Source organism: Bombus flavifrons, chromosome 2 (assembly GCF_040668555.2).
Source record: "Bombus flavifrons isolate JBK064 chromosome 2, iyBomFlav1_principal, whole genome shotgun sequence".
Taxonomy (NCBI): Eukaryota; Metazoa; Arthropoda; class Insecta; order Hymenoptera; family Apidae; genus Bombus; species Bombus flavifrons.
Genome location: NC_138443.1, coordinates 14,843,750 through 14,862,440, shown reverse-complemented (window position 1 = coordinate 14,862,440; position 18,691 = coordinate 14,843,750). Strand labels below are relative to the sequence as shown.

General features: G+C 36.6%; 2 protein-coding genes across 8 annotated transcripts in view; both read left to right on the top strand.

The window, feature by feature from the left end:
- Positions 1-18,691, top strand: part of LOC138190033 (transmembrane reductase CYB561D2) — a 148,213-nt gene that overhangs the window by 74,582 nt on the left and 54,940 nt on the right. The gene's annotated exons all lie outside the window — the stretch shown is intronic.
- The window catches only part of rdgA (retinal degeneration A), a 59,725-nt gene that overhangs the window by 37,994 nt on the left and 3,040 nt on the right, over positions 1-18,691 (top strand). For 2 of the 7 annotated variants that reach the window (XM_069132437.1, XM_069132436.1), the window contains exons 3-11: positions 740-1,413; positions 4,272-4,666; positions 5,575-5,957; positions 6,778-7,090; positions 7,450-7,630; positions 8,487-8,909; positions 9,948-10,220; positions 10,583-10,746; positions 11,612-18,676. In XM_069132437.1, the coding sequence (XP_068988538.1) occupies positions 740-1,413; positions 4,272-4,666; positions 5,575-5,957; positions 6,778-7,090; positions 7,450-7,630; positions 8,487-8,909; positions 9,948-10,220; positions 10,583-10,746; positions 11,612-11,661 (2,856 nt within the window). In that variant the 3' untranslated portion in view covers positions 11,662-18,676. The remainder of the gene's footprint in view (positions 1-739; positions 1,414-4,271; positions 4,667-5,574; positions 5,958-6,777; positions 7,091-7,449; positions 7,631-8,486; positions 8,910-9,947; positions 10,221-10,582; positions 10,747-11,611; positions 18,677-18,691) is intronic. The other 5 variants (XM_069132442.1, XM_069132441.1, XM_069132439.1 and 2 more) reach the window with 5 other exon arrangements.

Below are 18,691 nucleotides of genomic sequence, written 5' to 3'. Positions count from 1 at the left end.
CTGTCTTTCCACCCTCTTTCTTTCGTGTTTCCTTGTTTTCTTCCTCTTCTTTCTTTTTTCATTTTTGTTTTTTTTTTATTTTTGCTTTTTATAGCCACGTAAACGTGTGCGGATTCTGTCAGCGTTTCCATTTGGACAGGGGACAGGGACAAAGTTTCATGGAGCACAAAAAATTTCCCAGTTCTTGCAACGTGTTCGTTCGTCCTGTGACGTGGCGCATTCATTACATCGATCTCGCGTTCTTGCAATCAACGAACGTGTTTTTGTTACGTTCTATGTACAACTGCTATAGATTATTCGGTGAACGAACATTTGCCCCAGTACGTTCCCTTTTCAATTTAATTTCTATTTCTTCGTTTCGCAAGTGGAGGAAGAAATTTCTGAGCTCACTGATGCTGTAGAATATTAGGTGAAAATAGGGATAAAGCAAAGAAACAAGGGAAATGGGTAGATTACCGTATTCTCGACACGTAACTTTTATCGATTATGCCATTAAAGAGCCGCTAACGAGGTTCCGGCTGTTTTCGAACCCCGTTAAACCGATTTCGCGAGCGCTTCAGTTTTTTCTTTCTTTTTTTTTCGAACAACCCCTACAGACTAAGAGGATTGTACGGAACGTGGATCGTATTTTCCTCCGGTTTTACTATCGTTTACTTCGTTCAACAACGATTTAAAGCGTTATAGACGATCCTGCTGTACCCGAGACATTCTTTAACAGAGAATTTCATTGAAATTGCAGAAACACGGGCCCCGGATGAAATGTGCTGCCTGCAGAGTGGTAGCTCACGCTGTGTGCGCGGTGAGTCTGAACTTTGCTTGTAAATCTAGCTTCCGGGATGTCGGGGTCCGCCAGTATCGGGAACAGACGAACACTCACCACCACTGGGTACACCGACGATCACAGAAGGGGAAATGCGCAAATTGCGGCAAGTCGTTCCAATCGAAGCTGAGCTTCACCTCGAAGGAGATTGTCGCGGTGAGCTGTAGCTGGTGCAAGCTGGCCTATCACAACAAAGAAGCGTGCTTCAACGTTCAGAAGATCGGAGAAAACTGCGAGTTAGGTATTCACGCGTCTATTGTAGTGCCGCCATCCTGGATCGTGAAGCTTCCCAGGAAGGGCAGTTTCAAGAGTAGCTTGAGAAAATCGCCGAGAAAGAAGAAATCTGGAAGCGGTGCTGGCACTGCGTCCAACAGAAAGAAATCGAAAGAAAAGGATAAGGATAAAGAACAGGATAAGGATCAGGGGATGTTATGGGTGGTGAAACCTATACCTACGCCATCTGTGAAACCGGTGCTGGTTTTCATTAACCCAAAATCGGGCGGCAATCAGGGAGCCAAGCTTTTACAGAAATTCCAGTGGCTGTTGAATCCGAGGCAAGTCTTCGACCTGACCCAGGGCGGACCCAAGATGGGGTAAGTTTATGCACAATAAATAGACTGACAACTTGGATATATATTTTTATCAACATTAATTTAAAAATGTCGAATTTCTATAGCGATCTGTTTCATCCGATTTAAATACGAAGAGTAGGTTAAATAGGAATACGAGGTTTTTCTTTTATTTTCCTATTTCTCGTTTAGAAAGAAACAGTTTTAAGATTTAATATAAGATTGTTGGTACATTCGGTTTTGGATCTAAATGTTTGACATACATTGGAAATGTTGAGAATTTTGGATCTTAATAGTCGAAATAATGGTATAGGAACACTAAATTTACACTTAGAATTTATATCAGAATAGTTATGTATTTATTTGATAAGCGATTTCAAAGATATTTATCGATACACACTTGCACGCGTCTCAGCACTTTCTTCCATATCCGACTGTTAATCGACTGAACAGTTTACATTCATTTGTTTTCGAGACGCCGCACACACACATACTTCCACACACTGATATTCACATACAAGTATTACTACTACGCAGCTAACCTAGTCTAGCACATAAAATTATACATATCTCATTTGAAATTTTAAATTACATGCAGGTTTCGATAAAATCGCTAATACAGGGTGGTTGGTAACTGGTGGTACAAGCGGAATGGGGGCGATTCTACACGAAAAAAGAAGTCGAAAATATAGAATAAAAATTTTGTTTTAATTTTTTTTTTTTTTTTTTTAATTTTTCCATCAAGACAACGATCTACAGTGAGATACGTTATAACGAGACGCGATAAAGTGCACGCGTACCGAGCGAAAATTCAAAGTCGATTTTCTCGAAAACAAAGCCTCAAACGAAAAATTTTTATTCTATATTTTCGACTTCTTTTTTCGCGCAGAATCATCCCCTTTCCGCTTGTACCACCAGTTACCAACCACCCTGTATATCGGTAGTACGATTGTGACGATTTTTTATATGTATCTACTTGCAATCTTTTCACATGTTCGCATACGGTATGCTTCTTGTAAATCTTTACGCATTTTGATTTTCCATAAACGAGATATATCCTATAAATATCCGCACTCTAATAAGAGATAAGAGAAGATAAAACGGAGATGGTGTATACGTATATCGATCTGTGGTACTGCGTTCATTCAAGTGGTAAGATATTTCACAATGTTGTGGAATCGTAAATTGTGAGACATAATCTATAGGTATAACGCATTTGACGTATATCGCTAATTGAAAATTTATTTTATATCCACCGTTGGTTATTGTGGATGTTTACGATGGGCAACTTTTCTCTCGAACAATTTCTTCGTTGTTGCAGCTTCTCGACATTTTCTTTCATTGGAGAAACTAATTTCTGTATTATTTTCTTACGTTGTTTAGTTTCTCATGTTTCAATGACGAATATAATTTATTTAATTAATTTCTTTCGTTTCACTTAATTCGTAGAATATTTACCCTTCGAAGGATCTGTTTTAAAGGGCAGAAAGGGAAGAAATATTTTGCATGCTATTTTCTATTTCAGCAGTCAGGGTTATGGCAAGGAATTAGGTTAACTGAATGGAAATTCAGTTGAATTAGTTCATTGGTCTTGTCGAAAAGGCGGCAGGGATATTGGAAAATATGACAAATGAACAAGGGATTTAATTAAAGTTGCACTTTCTGGCTCCCAGGCCTAGTTGAATAAAGGTGAAGCTTTTAGAATAAAGGTCGTCGCTACGGTATTATCGGAACTTCCTTCGAAAGTTTATTCAAAAGTTCTAGCGTTTCATTTGGTTGCTTTCACTACGACACAGTAAACAGCATTGTCTACGAATATACCGTAACTTTATGCATACGATGATAAAAATTTCTTGAAAATTACCTACCAACCAACTTTCCTGTATTTTTCTAACGAACCACTTGTAACATTTTTTCTCGCTATTCATCGAATATTTGAAATATGTTAATTATGCAAATGAAATTTACTACATCTGACGATAACGAAAATAGGAACAAGTAGCTTTCTTTTTACTTTAACATTAATTTGCAAGCGATATTGTTGTTGAAAATTGTATTTGGTATAGGTATGGACAAACATCGTGAAATGTAGTATGCATGTGATGGCGTTATCGTCTTCCGAAATTTGACTTTTGAAATATTTGTGTATTACATTGAATAAAAAGCATGTTACAGTGGATTGAAAATATGACAAACATTTGTTACGTCGAGTGAAACGCATTTAATAATGCGTTAAAAATTCTTCAAATATGTATCATATACGCTACAAGCTGCAGCTTGATTTTATTAATCAAGTGTTTGAAAATAAAAGCTATCAATCGGTTAGCTTCATTTTATTTCGAACGATTCGAGATATCCTAGCAGTGAATCAACGAAACCATCCGGACAATAATTTTTAATTGCCAAATATTCGCTGCTAGGTGACTCGTGATAATCACATTTCGGTTAAGTTGTTTGATTTTCTAGTACGTTTTAATTAAATATGTATATTTGTGTGCGCGCGTGCATGCACCTTTATACTCCATGTTATAAAATTATTTATCGCATAATATACGTAGACAATAACAAATATCCTATAATCCTGCAATTTAATCGACTATTGTTGTTATCGATTGTTCAACTATCTTTGTGATCTCTGCGAGGTATATACCTACATGTGCTTGTACTAACTGATTCTTTCTATGTGCAATATGTTTCCAGATTTATTTCGAATTTCACCGATACAATCTTGATAATCGAGTCTCATAACAGCGTAAATAAAATTTCAGTCAATAAAAGGTGTCTACAAACGTTTGAATACCTTCGAGAACTTGCTCTTAACGCGAAAGGCAAATAAAGAAGAAACTGTTTCCTCGAAAAAGAAAATATTTCCTCGCTTTCAGGTTGGAATTATTCAAGACAGTTCCTAATCTACGAGTTCTGGCGTGTGGCGGCGACGGTACGGTCGGTTGGGTATTATCGATCCTGGATCAGATCGGCGCATCTCCTCCACCAGCGGTGGGCGTGCTTCCTCTGGGAACCGGAAACGATCTGGCCAGGGCATTAGGATGGGGCGGCGGTTACACGGACGAGCCAATTGGGAAGATTTTGACGAATATCGGAGAGAGCGATACGACGTTGTTGGATAGATGGCAACTGGTAGTGGAGAGGAATCCTGATGCGCAAGGCGACGATGATAATGGCAAAGGCAAAGAGAATCTACCTCTGAACGTCGTTAATAATTACTTCTCTCTTGGTGTGGATGCGCACATTGCCCTTGAATTTCACGAAGCTCGAGGTTAGTCTCTAAGGTCTCATCCTCCGGCCCTCCCGAAATAGCTTTTCCCAAGCGGTATGCAACAGTTTGTTTAAATTATTTAGAAACGTTCCGTCGGTACCGTTGAACCGTCGAAGAACCCTGCAAAGTAGTTAGGAACCTGTTGCTATATTTCATGCGAACGTCTTTCACTGAAATGCCATATTTTAGACCCCTGAGTGGCCGTGTGTTTTCTATGTGGATGGAAACGAGAGTGAATGTAGAGTGAGAGGATGTAAGGACGTTTTGAGGGTGAATGGTTGTGAAGGATCGATAGTTTAGGGGTTAGAGGAGTTTTAAGAGAAGATGTGACAGAATTCTTTGCAAGGTTTAATCCGTTAACCCAGTTGATCTCTTGGCTAGACGTTTTTATAATTATGAAACAGGAGAATTTTAACTGGTGAGGAAATTGGGTATCTAATTGACAAATTAATTTGTCTGATCCGGTTAATAGATTGAAGTAAAATCCTTACATTGTACATCTTTTTGTTATCAAGTATCAAAAGTATTTGTAACAAAAGTATATTTATACCTTCCATTGAGCTCGTTCGAATTAAATGACGATAGTTAAATATAATTAGTTGTCGGATCTGAATATTTCGATTGGTATAAATAATTCAGATATTTCGACTGGTATAAATATTTTAGATATTCCGACTGTTACGAATATTTCAAGCATATCGACATAAAAATATTTTAGTCGAGTCTCAAAATATAAAGTTGCCTAGGAAAGAAAAAGAAACTTAAGAAACAAGTTAGCCAATAAATCTATTTGCGGAGGACCCTTATTGAAATACCAGTCATAAATGTTATTTCTATAAATGTTAAAAGTTGATCAAATATTTACATGGAAAGACAAAATAGTATAAAAGTATTCGACTGTTTTACAGAGGCGCATCCAGAAAGATTTAACTCGCGGCTACGAAACAAAATGTTTTATGGTCAAATGGGTGGTAAGGATCTCGTGCGACGAAAATGGAAGGATCTCTCAGAATTCGTAACGTTGGACTGCGACGGCCAGGATATGACACCGAAATTGAAGGAGCATCGAGTTCACGCTATAGTCTTCTTGAATATTGCTTCGTACGGCGGCGGAACGCATCCTTGGGGTGCTGCGAGTGGAACCAAAGAACCATCGACGGAAGATGGAATGATCGAGGTTGTTGGTTTAACGACGTACCAGCTTCCGCTTCTTCAAGCAGGTGGACACGGCACCTGCATTGCTCAATGTAGCACAGCTAAGCTGGTTACTACAAGGACCATTCCAATGCAGGTAAATTTTCTTCATGGGGAACCTTTTATCCTCAAGTGCTATGATAAAATATCAGGTATCGATCCAAGTATTCATTTTCTCACGGGGTCTCGACCTATCTCACTGAAACATACAAATCTCGACTTCTTTATATTATAATTATAATTCTTTATATTTAATTATAATTTCAAGGATCGATCTAATCTAAGATTAGCGAGAGTTTACGTCGTATGTTATTTTGGAGTGATCAAAAAATTATAATGACATTTATCGCTTCTGAGTTATTCCAGGACGCCGCGGCAGAGACTAAATTATCACTTGTTACAATAATTTAATATGCTAATATTTCATTAAAAATTGGATATTCGATTATGATACACGACAGTGATTATCTCGCGAGAGTGATTATTTAGACTTAGGAGATAAGGTAAAGTTTGAAATCAATTGTTTGTGTATTAAGGAAACTTAAGAAATGCGCAATAAAAAGCTTGGATAATTAAACGGTATGATATAGCGATTTAGTGAGTTTGAGCGAGTAAATAATAGCTTAGCGTGTAATGAAAAAAAAAAAAAAAAATACAGAAGACAAATTGCAAATAAATCAGGCGTCGTGAACAAAGAAAATACTATATTACATAATCGTCTATGATAAAAGTCCAGCTCAAATTACTTTATTTATTTATGTTTCTTGCATTCTTCTGGCAAACCTTAAGAATATCACAACTGAGATAATTTCTCAGTTTATCATGAAATAAAAATTTAATCGCACGCCAAATATCATTTATTGTATACAACTAGAATACCTAATTGTATACAAAAGGAACTATAATTCGTACCTTAGGTCGATGGCGAGGCTTGTCGACTGCTGCCATCCATTATAAATCTAAAACTGCTAAACAAAGCGACAATGCTGGCGAAACGAAGGAACGCGAGCAAACCTCAGCAAGACGTCAAACTGGAGAGGTTAAAACTGCCGGTGATGAAGATCAAGATGTTAGATTACGAGAGGTATCATCACGATAAAGATATGTTGAAGAAGGCCGCGACCACATGGATCGCAGATCCACTTGATCTCGACGCCACCACAGACCTAGAATCACTGAGGAAGATCCTGGCAAAAGACCATAACATGAACACTTGTTGCTTCCTCGACTGTAAGTACGACTATACGGACTGTTTGCTCCTACGATTCACAAGATTTCTTGGTCCACATGTAATAATTTTAGATTTCTTTTCTTAATAAAAATTTATCTGTAATGCTTAAGTAACACGAAACAGTAGTAAACATTTTTGGAAGATTGCTAAATATTTACAAGAAGGGAGCTATCGTTGATTTCACTAATTTTTTAATATCTTATCAAGGTCGTCAGCCTTGAGTAGTGTTGTGAAGGATTCAGTTAGGGATCGTCGTTTGCTAAAGAATTATTACAAAAAAAAAAAAGAAATTTGTTCAAAGGTAAATAATTTTCTGGGCACAAATTACGTCGTACTTACCATTTGAATCAATTTTCAGCGTGTACCGCGGAACGATTCTTTAGGATTGATAGAGCTCAAGAGCAACTCCATTACGTGACTGATGTAGCTGTCGAAGCGGTGTACGTCCTCGAGGAGAGTGCCTCCAATCAGTCGAACGAGCCTGATGGGACGAAGATGTCTACGAGCCAAGAATCGGCAGCCGCTCATCCGTCGCCAAGGTACTTCTCATTCATCGAATTAGAATTTCTTATTTGAATCGTCTTCGATCGATTTGTTATGACGATTCTATCATATGATCCTTCTGCTGATACGTAATCAACATTGTACTGTGCCTTTTGTATTGGTCGAAAGTAAAACGATATGTAACAATATTAAAGCCGTTGATGGAACATGTTAATGTTGTTCTTTGTTCAACATATACCGGCTATATAGAACTATCGTAAAAATTAATTCCATCATATGGTGTTTAAATAACTTTCTTGCTTTATCTCTTATGCTTATTCTATTGTTACAAAATTTTAAGTTATTAGTTTACGTTCTATTATAGTAGAAATTCTGTAGACAGAGTCTAATCTAAGACAAGACATTTCTGTAATTTTATCATTGTATGATATTTCCTTTGCTTAATATAAATTAATAATTAAGCTTTAAGCAGAATGAATTTTGAAAATCTAATATATAAAGCGGTTGATTGATACGAAATGATGTCAAACTTGAACGATACTGTATAAAGATAATTTATATAATCTATATAATGACACATTGAACGAGATGTCAAAATTAGAGAAATGTTTTCGAGTAGTCAATACACTTTAAACAAAGAACAATATCTTTTTATGTGATATAGCAGTATAATTATTTGTCTTTCGTCTATATTGTCCACAGAGAGATAATTAATTAATTCCGCATGTAATAACAGTGATCAGGAGCTACGCAATTATGACTCGTAGCTTCAAAATAAATACCTTGTTTGAACCTTTTATTGCCACTTCACATATTCGTCCGTGTGTCCATGATATCTGTAATGGTAATGCAATCGTATCATTAGATTAATAGAAAGAACGTGTAATATAGCGAAGAACGACCAACGAAAAATGCAGCCATGACAAACGAGAAGCCTAAAGAAGAGCCAAAGGCGCAGCCAGTTTCGGAACCACAGAACGCAACGCCTGAAACTGCAGCGCCTGAAACTGCAGCGCCTGAAATTGCAGCGTCTGAATCACCACCTGAAACTGCAGCGCCTGAATCGCCACTTGAAACTGCAGCGCCTGAATCACCACATGAAACACCACTTGAAACGAAGATACAGGACAAGGATCAGGATATTGCGAAATCTCATGAATCGATGAATAAAGACGCGCCTCAGGATGAATCTCCAAATGTGAAGAAGGAGGAAAAAATATCTGGAGACGCGAACAAGCAAAGCAGTTCCTCAAAATCAATCTCTGCCACGGTTGTCTCACAGTCACAAAATCAAACACCACCTACCTTCATTAGGTAAGCTATCATCATTGGTTAAAGTCAATTTGATATCACAGCACATGAATCTATAATTAGAAGTTTATAGCTAGTTGTACTAATAACAAGTTTATCTTGCAAAGATTGGATTATGTAATTCCATGGGACGTTTATTTAAGAATTTTTTTATTGAAGAAGAGCTACTGATAAGAATTGTTTATATGAGAATGTAACTTTCAATGAGATATTCGATGGAGGAACATTTGAACTGTAAGACATAGCAAAAAGATTAAGTTTCTACCTCTTTGTAAGTTTAAAAATGGTAAAGTGTTAAAAGTTCAAGATGAAGTAAAATTGAATCTCTTGTATGCACCAAGTTGCTCTTCATTTTTTAAATTAATTTTTTTACTTAACGTAATGTAACCAGTGCAAGATAGAAATATAAAAAAGGATATAAAATATGCGTTGTTATTTAGTCGATTCACATAACCAGAAAGAAAATACGTAACTTTAGAGAAAACGGTGTTATGTGTATCTGAAATCTCTATGTAAAATCTCCACCTTGAAATCTCTATCTTTACTAATAATACCGCCAACCATTCATTCCGCATTCCTTTTAGCTGCAGGAATCTATATCTTTGAAAACAACCACTCTACAAACAAACCACTCTAGAGAAATTAATTTCGTTCCAGTGCTTAGGATGTTCCTTTTACTTGGTTTTCTTGATTACTGTTGCGGAGGAATGCTAGTTAATACTGTATTATACCGTAGCGAATACGTTCGTTTCTTTCTAGAGTTTCCCTGTGCCAGTGAAATGGTGAAGCCTTTGAAAATACTTAATTTTTTTCTCTTCTTCTTTATCTCTTCACTTCTCCCGTTTCGGCTAACCACAATATCAATTTTTTGCGTTACTTTTTCTTCACAAAGCTCGAAACCTCCATACTATCTATCCTATAAGGTTTTATATTGAATAAAATAGAAGAAAGTTAGAAATTAAGAAAGAAAAGAACAGTCAGAGAAGAACGATTAATTTGAATACAAAAAGTATAAGGAGGATAAAAATAATTTTGTTCCAGTCCACGAGATAGACTTTTTGGCTTGAGTTCTGAGGTTCACACGTTTCACACGAGATTACTGGAGAAAGCCAGCGATGGTATTTTGAAAGCAGCGAAAATCGGCGATCTACAGGCTTTGAAAGAATTTCACGAGAAAGGATACTCTCTTCTATCCATCGATTCCTCTGGACAAACTGCTCTTCACCTAGCGTCGAGATATGGTCACAAGGATATTGTCAGATATCTCATCGCTTGCGCACCATCGAGTATTCTCAATATGATCGACAACGACAAGTAAGTTGTATTATATAAAAACAGGCAGAAAACGAAGGTCCAATGTATAGAAACGGGTAAAAGGTGAACAAAAGTTGATGCGATAGAAACAAACTGAACAAACGTGGCTACCACGAAAGGGCAGAAAGAAGGTTTTCCATGACATTTCAAAGTTCGAAGAATTAGTTTCGTTTATACCATAGCACAAGGCATAAATAACCGACTATAAATGCTGTGGCGTAAATCGGAAAATTTTTTGTTCATATTTCAAAATCTGTTCAGTATATGCAAACTACAATACCGATCAAGGAAGAGATTTATTCCAGGCGCGTAAACAGAGAGCAAACGAAAAAAAAAAAATGATCTGCACTTTCTAATTGCAGAGGTCAAACCGCTCTGCACAAAGCGGCTCAATATAAACGTCGTTCCATTTGCTGCATGTTAGTGGCTGGTGGTGCTACTTTAATCATCAAGGATCGACACGGCAACACACCTCGCGATCTAGCCCTGCAAGCGGAGGACCGTGACCTCGCGGCGTATTTATGCAGTAAGTGTTTCCATTTTTTTCTTTGGGTACCCTGTTACAGAAAAAATATTCCGCGAGTCTAAGTTGCGAATATGATGACGTAGTGAAACACAGAATGGTAAAAAATTAGGGTCAGTCGAGAGAAATAAAAATCTACGTTAATAGCTTTATCAGATGAGCGAAGAAAACATTTTCTATTTCATATATTGTATTATTTTATGAAATCAGAATGTTATTTTTATTTCTTCCTTCTGAAGATTATATTAATCTTAGTTTTATCTCCCGGTATTACCTCAAAAAAGAAAAAAAAAAATAAGAAGAAAGTTTCTCCTACCTACTTTCTAGTCTAGAAATTATTAATCTAGATTGAATCTATCTTGAATCGGTCATGAAAATATTTAATTTAGATGGTATATAAAGTGCGAAAATAAGGAATGCCCGATATCCAAAGGAAAGGAAAGAATTCTAGACTCTCATCTTTGATATAATTCTAGGTCATATTATCCCATTTCTTGTTGCACTCTGATGCAATTTGATATAGATAAGTATTAAATATATCCTCCAATGACCTTGCAAATTTTCCTAGAAACGAGAATAAAAAAATATTGTTTGTGATATCTATTCTCCTGATAGTCGTATATTTGCATGAACTCGGAATAAATTGTTTATCTGCTTTATCTCTCACAATTTGTACAAAGCCGTAATATGAAAGGCCGACGATAAGATTATGCAAAGTTTTCTAAAGAACTATTCCATCGACTGTCCTTCATCGGAAAGAAAGTCTTTGAGAAGCTATTCGATCAAACATCCTATCATACTGAAATCCTTTTTGCCTACGTAATGCTCCCAGTGGATCGTTAAATCGGCTTTGTTCGCTGCTATATAGGTCAAGAGCAGTTCCAGCTGACAACAGAAGAAATGGAGAACGCGCTCTGACCTCCGGCCGTAATTGGTAGAGCCTGAGCTGATCCTGAGTAAAATTCTATCTTCGATGGAACAACTAGAGGGAGATCCAGGTGAACGAACGACGATCGTCATCGACATCGGTCATCAACGATACACGTTCGTTTTTCCTCTCTCTCTCTCTCTCTTTCTCTCTCTCTCTCTCTCTCTCTCTCTCTCTCTCTCTCTATCTCTCTCTCTATCTATCTCTCTCTTTTTGTTTGCGTAAGTCGCATGTGATAAATCGATATTTATTCCATCGACAGATTAGCGATGTCGACGCGTAATTTACCAAGGTGCTCTCCAACCTTTCTCGTCGGAGCCTCGAGATCCCTTTCTACGAACGTGTAAATTAATTACATTCTGCATAGGTGAACAATACATAGATACATACGTGTTACATATGTACATACGTACATGTGTTGTATAAAGATTAGGATACTTTTTCGATCGATTACGAGCCTCTACATGCATACACGTATATATTTTTAAAATCGTACTCTCGTATAGCTAAGGGAGGAAGCGTATAATAATTTGCGTACGCATATTTCCTCTTGATTTACCAACGACGAAACCGCGCGAACAGATTGTCCGCAAATTTTTTCGAAGATAGTCGCACGAATGTCGAGGAATAATACACGCGTGTGTAGAAGATTCAAATGTAATTAGGAAACTTTTTGCTCATTCGCGACGTCGCTGTTGCGTGTAACGTATCGGCGAGTTTTAAGGGTGTGGAACTTGACGGGGTACGGCCCGAGAAAGAAACCGAATTAGTGAGAGGCTAGGTTCAAAGGAATATGATAATTGGAAAAATTAAATCGAGTAGCTGATGTATTATAAAGACTAATCTTCACCGTATTCGTTTGTATGATTTTTTATTTTATATTTTTCTACGTTCCATTTTCTAGGTATTACGAGTTGGCGAAGTATAAATAAACTATCTTTATCAATTTAGCTCTGTCGTTCTACGTAGACGCGATTTTTACAATTTTTCGCCTCCGCGTTTTAGTCGCGAACGCTGTCGCCTTCTTTCAAACGCGGAGGACACGTAGTTTCTAGGGATTAGCGTTCACAGAGTTGGACAGAATTTTTCGTTCCAATTGAAATTAGAATTATTCGTTCGATCATCGTGACCGTTAGGATCGTTGATCCACCGTAGAATTCTCTTTGTTGTCCGTTGAAATTTTTCAGAACACGTTGTTATCCTTGTTGTGCCTCCATAAATTTTTCTTTCTGTTATTACTCGATCGATCGTTCGAGCTGTACGAGCCTACATTCGAAGAAACGTTTTTGATAATCGTGATCGACAAGCGAAATATATACCGTGACGGTTATTTGTTGAATTTCGTTAAAAAGGAAAGAAGTTCTATCCGACTCTGCTGGTATACAAACGTTTACTTAAACTATCTTGTTAAATTGTTCTCTTCGCTTGTTCTAGGATACCTCGTCGCATCGGGTATACATATCTTTTTCTATTTAAAGAAACAAGTCCCGCGTTAATATACATATTATATATATATATATACATACATATATTTTCTACGTACGTTAAAATACTGATATAATATTTATTGTTCTTAAGATACAGAGGTTTCTTCACGATGCTGTTTTTTCTTGTCATGTGAACATTTGTCGAACTTCTTGGCACTGCTTGGACACACATACACACACACACACACATACACACACACGTGAAAACACGCGTACACACGATCACAGACACGATTTCAAGAAAAAATGGAACTACTGAGAGAAGGAAAGTATACATGGATTTAATAGAAAAATCTATGAAAAATATTTGGGAAGTTGGATAATACAGTCTACTTTGAAAAGCTTCATACGTGGGATTAGCGTGATATAATCGATTTAACGTATTTGCGTGATCACCTGAAATTTAATCGACATATCTTCTAGCGTTATATATGATATCGAGATACAATCAGGAATTTCGTGATGGAAAACACCGATTCAAACGAAATTGCGCCAGTCAGTCGATGAACCAACAAAGTCTTAAATGGCAGTTTCATGTGGAATCCATAACGGAGGTACCTCCGTCAAAATTTATGGACAGAAAAGTTGTCTTGGGATAAAATAATACAATTGTAAGCATCGATCGTAGAATAATTTTCTAACGTCTCTTCCATGCCAACACAAGTATTCTTTTATCCTTCTAACACACGTGTATGTTATTCCATTTGAAACAACTAATTGAATATTTCAATCCTCTGCAAGCTTTTTAATACGCAGCTTCAGGGTGTATTTCGATATAATTACACAATAACTTTTAATTCTCTTCAGGCGCATTAAAAGCAGCTTTTCCTACGAATTTTTATTGAATTCACGTGCTTGGAGCGTGAGAACGCGATTTAAGGATTCTATTATTGACAAGAGATCCATTGTATCGCGCCTATCCATAAAAATGATCGGAAGTAACGAAGTCTTCGAGAAACGTAGCCAAGCAGCGACGTTCACCCATTTGAGCGATATTAAAATCGATTGAGAAACGAGAACAAACAGAGGTCGGATAAAAATGATAGGGGGAATAATGATAAACGAATGGATAAGCGATCGAGGAGAAGAATTATCATAACTCGGTACCAAAATGAAAAAAGGGATCAACGTACGAACACCAATTAGCTCTTAAAAAGACGGTCTATCGTCGCTTATTATATTATACTATTACTAGACTACTCTAATTTTATTGTCGAATTATATCGTATAACGTATACATATGGTATTCGTTCGAGCATCGTTCGTTCCTACGGACACGTGAGATCGTTTTCTTCAACACGATGGAGTTACGATAATATACCTTTAGACGTCTACGAGGTAAGTTATCCATGTTGGACACCCGCGAACGCGTTCACGAATGTTTAATATCAAATACTCTCTCTTTCTCTCTCTCTTTCTTTGTCTCTCTCTACTCGATTCGCGATAGCATTAAGTATTTAAATAACCACTTCGAAACGTATTGTAGATGATAATAATTTCTTGTTTCATGCGTGTTTCGTGTGTATCTGTTTCTCGTGCTCTCATCAGGAAGAGCCATCTTTCATCTTCCAGTTCTATCGACCCGCATATATTTTTATCGTTAGGCGAATGATCCAAGGAATTCCTATGAGAAACGATCTTCGAACGTTTCAACGATTTTATGATCTAGCAGCGTTGTAGTGATTCGCGAGAGGAACTCGATATTACAAAATTAACAATCAACGTTAGATCGATGTGCAACGATTTCTATAAATTATCCACGCATCGATTCGTCTGAATTTTTTCGATTTGTACCCAGCGTCGCGTTAAGAAGCGTGAAAAATACGAGTACATAGGATGTACAGTAGGTTGGGTAAAATAGATCGAGAGAAATCGTATTCGCGCGTGTCCGCTCCTCGTTTGTCTTTTATCCTCTGTAATTAAACTGATATTTTTAAGTGATCGAGTTAGAGACCGAGATTAGAAAAGTTCCGCGGCGAGGAATCGTACGTGCGTATACGGCCGCATATCAAATAAATTAATTGTAAGTATGTCAGTAGAGAGTGCTGGTATATCCAATATAGCGATGGTGAATCGATTCTAGAAATGCCTTCGAGCGTAAGATACGTTGTTCTGATTATTTTTTATATGTAGCGTAATCACGATGCCTTTGTAACTCTATCCCGGTTAAATGTGCATCGTTCATCGAACGGACGATCGATTTTCCATTGTATTTAATGCCCCTATTATTTAACGAGAACAAACCTCAGGTCTTACGTTCGATGAACGTCGCAACGATTTAGAGAAGCACGAAGAAAGAAGAAGCCAGAACTGTACGCTGAAACATAGCTTTAAACATTGGTTGAACGTTTTATTCGATCGAGAGAAGCTTCGTCTCGCTTATTTAAATTAAGCCGAACGAACGGAAATGTTTTAATTTAAATGATATTGAAATTTTCCAAGTTCTCAATGAAACATTCGTTAACTCCAACGTTATTTGAATTTCATTAAAAATTTCAATTAAACTTGCGTTCAGAGTAAAAGATCCTCCCTCGTTCGGTTTTTCGTTTCCATTCCGGCGTTTATGTTCCGTTATCCTCGGTTCAAGTTATCGTAGAACAGCCATCGTTTCCTTTGAGTTTCGTCCAACCGTCACGTCGTCATCTACGTTAACGTACATCGTGATTATAGCCACCTGTGTGAAATTTCGATTCGATGTGCGAACGTTTCTTTTTAGGAATCGATCCACAAGTAAGATTGTTCTTGCGATCGTTCTATCGTTTCTCGCCTCGCGAAGATCCTTCGATGATGCGTGATATCGCGCGTCGAAACGTGTAAATCGTGAAATCGAACGATGAGATTTAAATACTTACGAATCGTGTTAAATCGTCGTGTTATTAAATACGAAAGTTATAAGAAAAGATTTGTTCTTTCTTTTTGTTTTTCTTTTTCTTCTTATCTCATCTATCGCCTAATAGGATCGTGATGCATTCGAATCGTTTCAATTACTCGGAGATTTCGATGCGCGTTTGCATAACTTCCTTACCGATCGAGTTTAGGCACCGGTTATAATATCCGAATTTTGCACTTTTTGAATCGTAAGTCACGTTCGTGTAGATGTTTCAAAGAATATTTTCCTAGATTCTAAGATCTGTACAGAAGCTATAACGAAGAAATAACGAAGGTTACGATAAATAAATGCTCGATGATGATGTGATCGATCAATGGAGCGAAGTAGTTAACGAAGGATGAATGAACAGCGTTATTAATGTTAAAGTTGAATTTCATTATTAGCTAACGGAAGTTGCGAGTTTATTTTAAGGGATCATTGTTGGAACATTGTGCGGTTAAAGGTTTTTTTTCAAATACCTGGGGAATAATGTTTATTCGAGATTACTATAGAATATAGAGATAAAATAGGAATAATTTTAATCGTAGAATAATACAATATTATTCTTAACTCTTAACGAATATGGAAACAGACACGTACGTGTAAATACTTCGAATAGAAGATATTTAAATTTCATGCCACTTGTTCGTTGCATCAATCGATCGATAATCCCGATATCGCGATAACAATTGTCTCGATAAAAATTTAGTTCTTCTGGAAGATATATCCGCTTCGATGAAAGGGAGAAGAATCTGTTTTACGCGTTATCCAATATCTTTTCGAATCCTGTACATATCGGAAAGTCTCGCACGCGTGTGTATATTGAAATTTCAAATAGTCGCAATTTAATATATTGAATAGAAGAAAAAGGAAAAAGAAAAAAAGAAAACGATCGATTATATCTGTGGAAATGTTCGACTTTTTTTAAAATTGTCCGTGACATTTTATTCTCGTAACGTAACGTAACGTAACGTCAGTAGTCGATTTATTCGTACGTGCGTATATAAATGTATTTTTACTGAGATTATCACGATTAATCGATGGTCACGAGGCAAACGCGTATTAAAGTTTTCACAGACGAATTCAAGTTTTCTAATTCCCTGCGAACTTCATTGTAAGTAAGGCGACGTTTTAAACGGTTTTCCATTGCTTCCCAAATTTTTCGACCATTTCTCTTCGAACGTAACAGAACGATTCGAGATTCCCTTTGAACTTTCTCGTGTTAATCTTACGCTTTAACCTTCGTCGACGTCCAATAAAGCGCGACTCCTGTTCTCCCTTTCTTTTCCCTTTTGTATTTGTCATTTTCTTCTTTTCTAAAGCGATGATCAATAGAGAAGCGTTCTATCGTGAAAATTCATTGCGTCACGGTGTTTCTTAGAAATTCAACATTCCGGAACAAATGAAAGTGAAAGCGTCAATATAGATTGAAGCATGCTGTTAGTCGAACAACATTTAACTTTGAAATTTTAATGCCAAAGCAGGCATTATAATATTCGAGAAGCATGGAAATGTCAGTAGATATTAATGTTGTTATTCGATGCATTTTGAAGCGAGAGGTTTGAGAATAATAGCGCGTTTATGGCGATCGACGGTAAATTTTTTATTAACGATACCTGGAGATATACAGGGTGATTTACCTGATACGGTCACTCGAATTTATTGTACGCTATTCGTTATACAAAAAATGTATATGGCACGAAGATCGCATAATTTCAAGAAGTAAAAGCACGTTGTAAGAATTATTTTTTTCGTCTACGATAGTTATACAAGGTTTTCAAGATCTATATCTTTGCGGTTATTAAAAGAGTATTAAAATTTGAATAAAAATTGTATAATGTCAAATACGACATAGACTCTCCCCTTTTTTTCATTTATTCGTTGTTAAATTTTCCTCCTTCGATCATTGTTGCGTGATTATAAAATTATGTTATGACGTAGCTTGCATTATCTGATAAACAATTCCAAGTTTATATCATACTTTTGCTTCCAAAGAGTTTATTGATATTCTAAATTTAGTTAGAATACTAATGAATACATTCTGCGACCTCCAATGGAAACCAAAAATAAAACTTACACCCGGTAGACAAAAATAAAGCTTATATCGAGCAAGTAAAAATATTCTTCCACTTATTTCTTCGGTAAGATGTGCATAAAAGATCGAGGCGTCAAGAAATCGAATCTAACTATATTATAGGTATGACGACTGGATATTTTAATTTGGAATTTCAGCTTTATTTTCAAGCTCCGTACTATGAATTTTCTCATAGCATGAAACATATTGATCTTGCTCACAGTCGCTGACAAGAATCTCGAGAAACACTGTAACGTGACGATTAAACTTCATCATCGAGTATAATTTCTCGAGTATATTTCTACAATGTGTATAAAAATACGAAGAAACGTTAATGCTTATATCGAATTTCACAAGATTTATATTATCGTACATGATCTGTTATAGAAATAAGGAAGTTGAAGGAGGAGGAAGGTAACGTTGGCAAAAGATCAAGTGGTTCCATCATCCTTCCAGAAGGACGAATGTAAAATAATTTCATTTTCTGGTTTTTAGCAGAATTCCTCCTATTCGAACGTTATTCTTTTGTTTGGATAATTGCAGCAATAAATAAATAAATAAATAAATAATAAACAGTTCGAACGTTACGT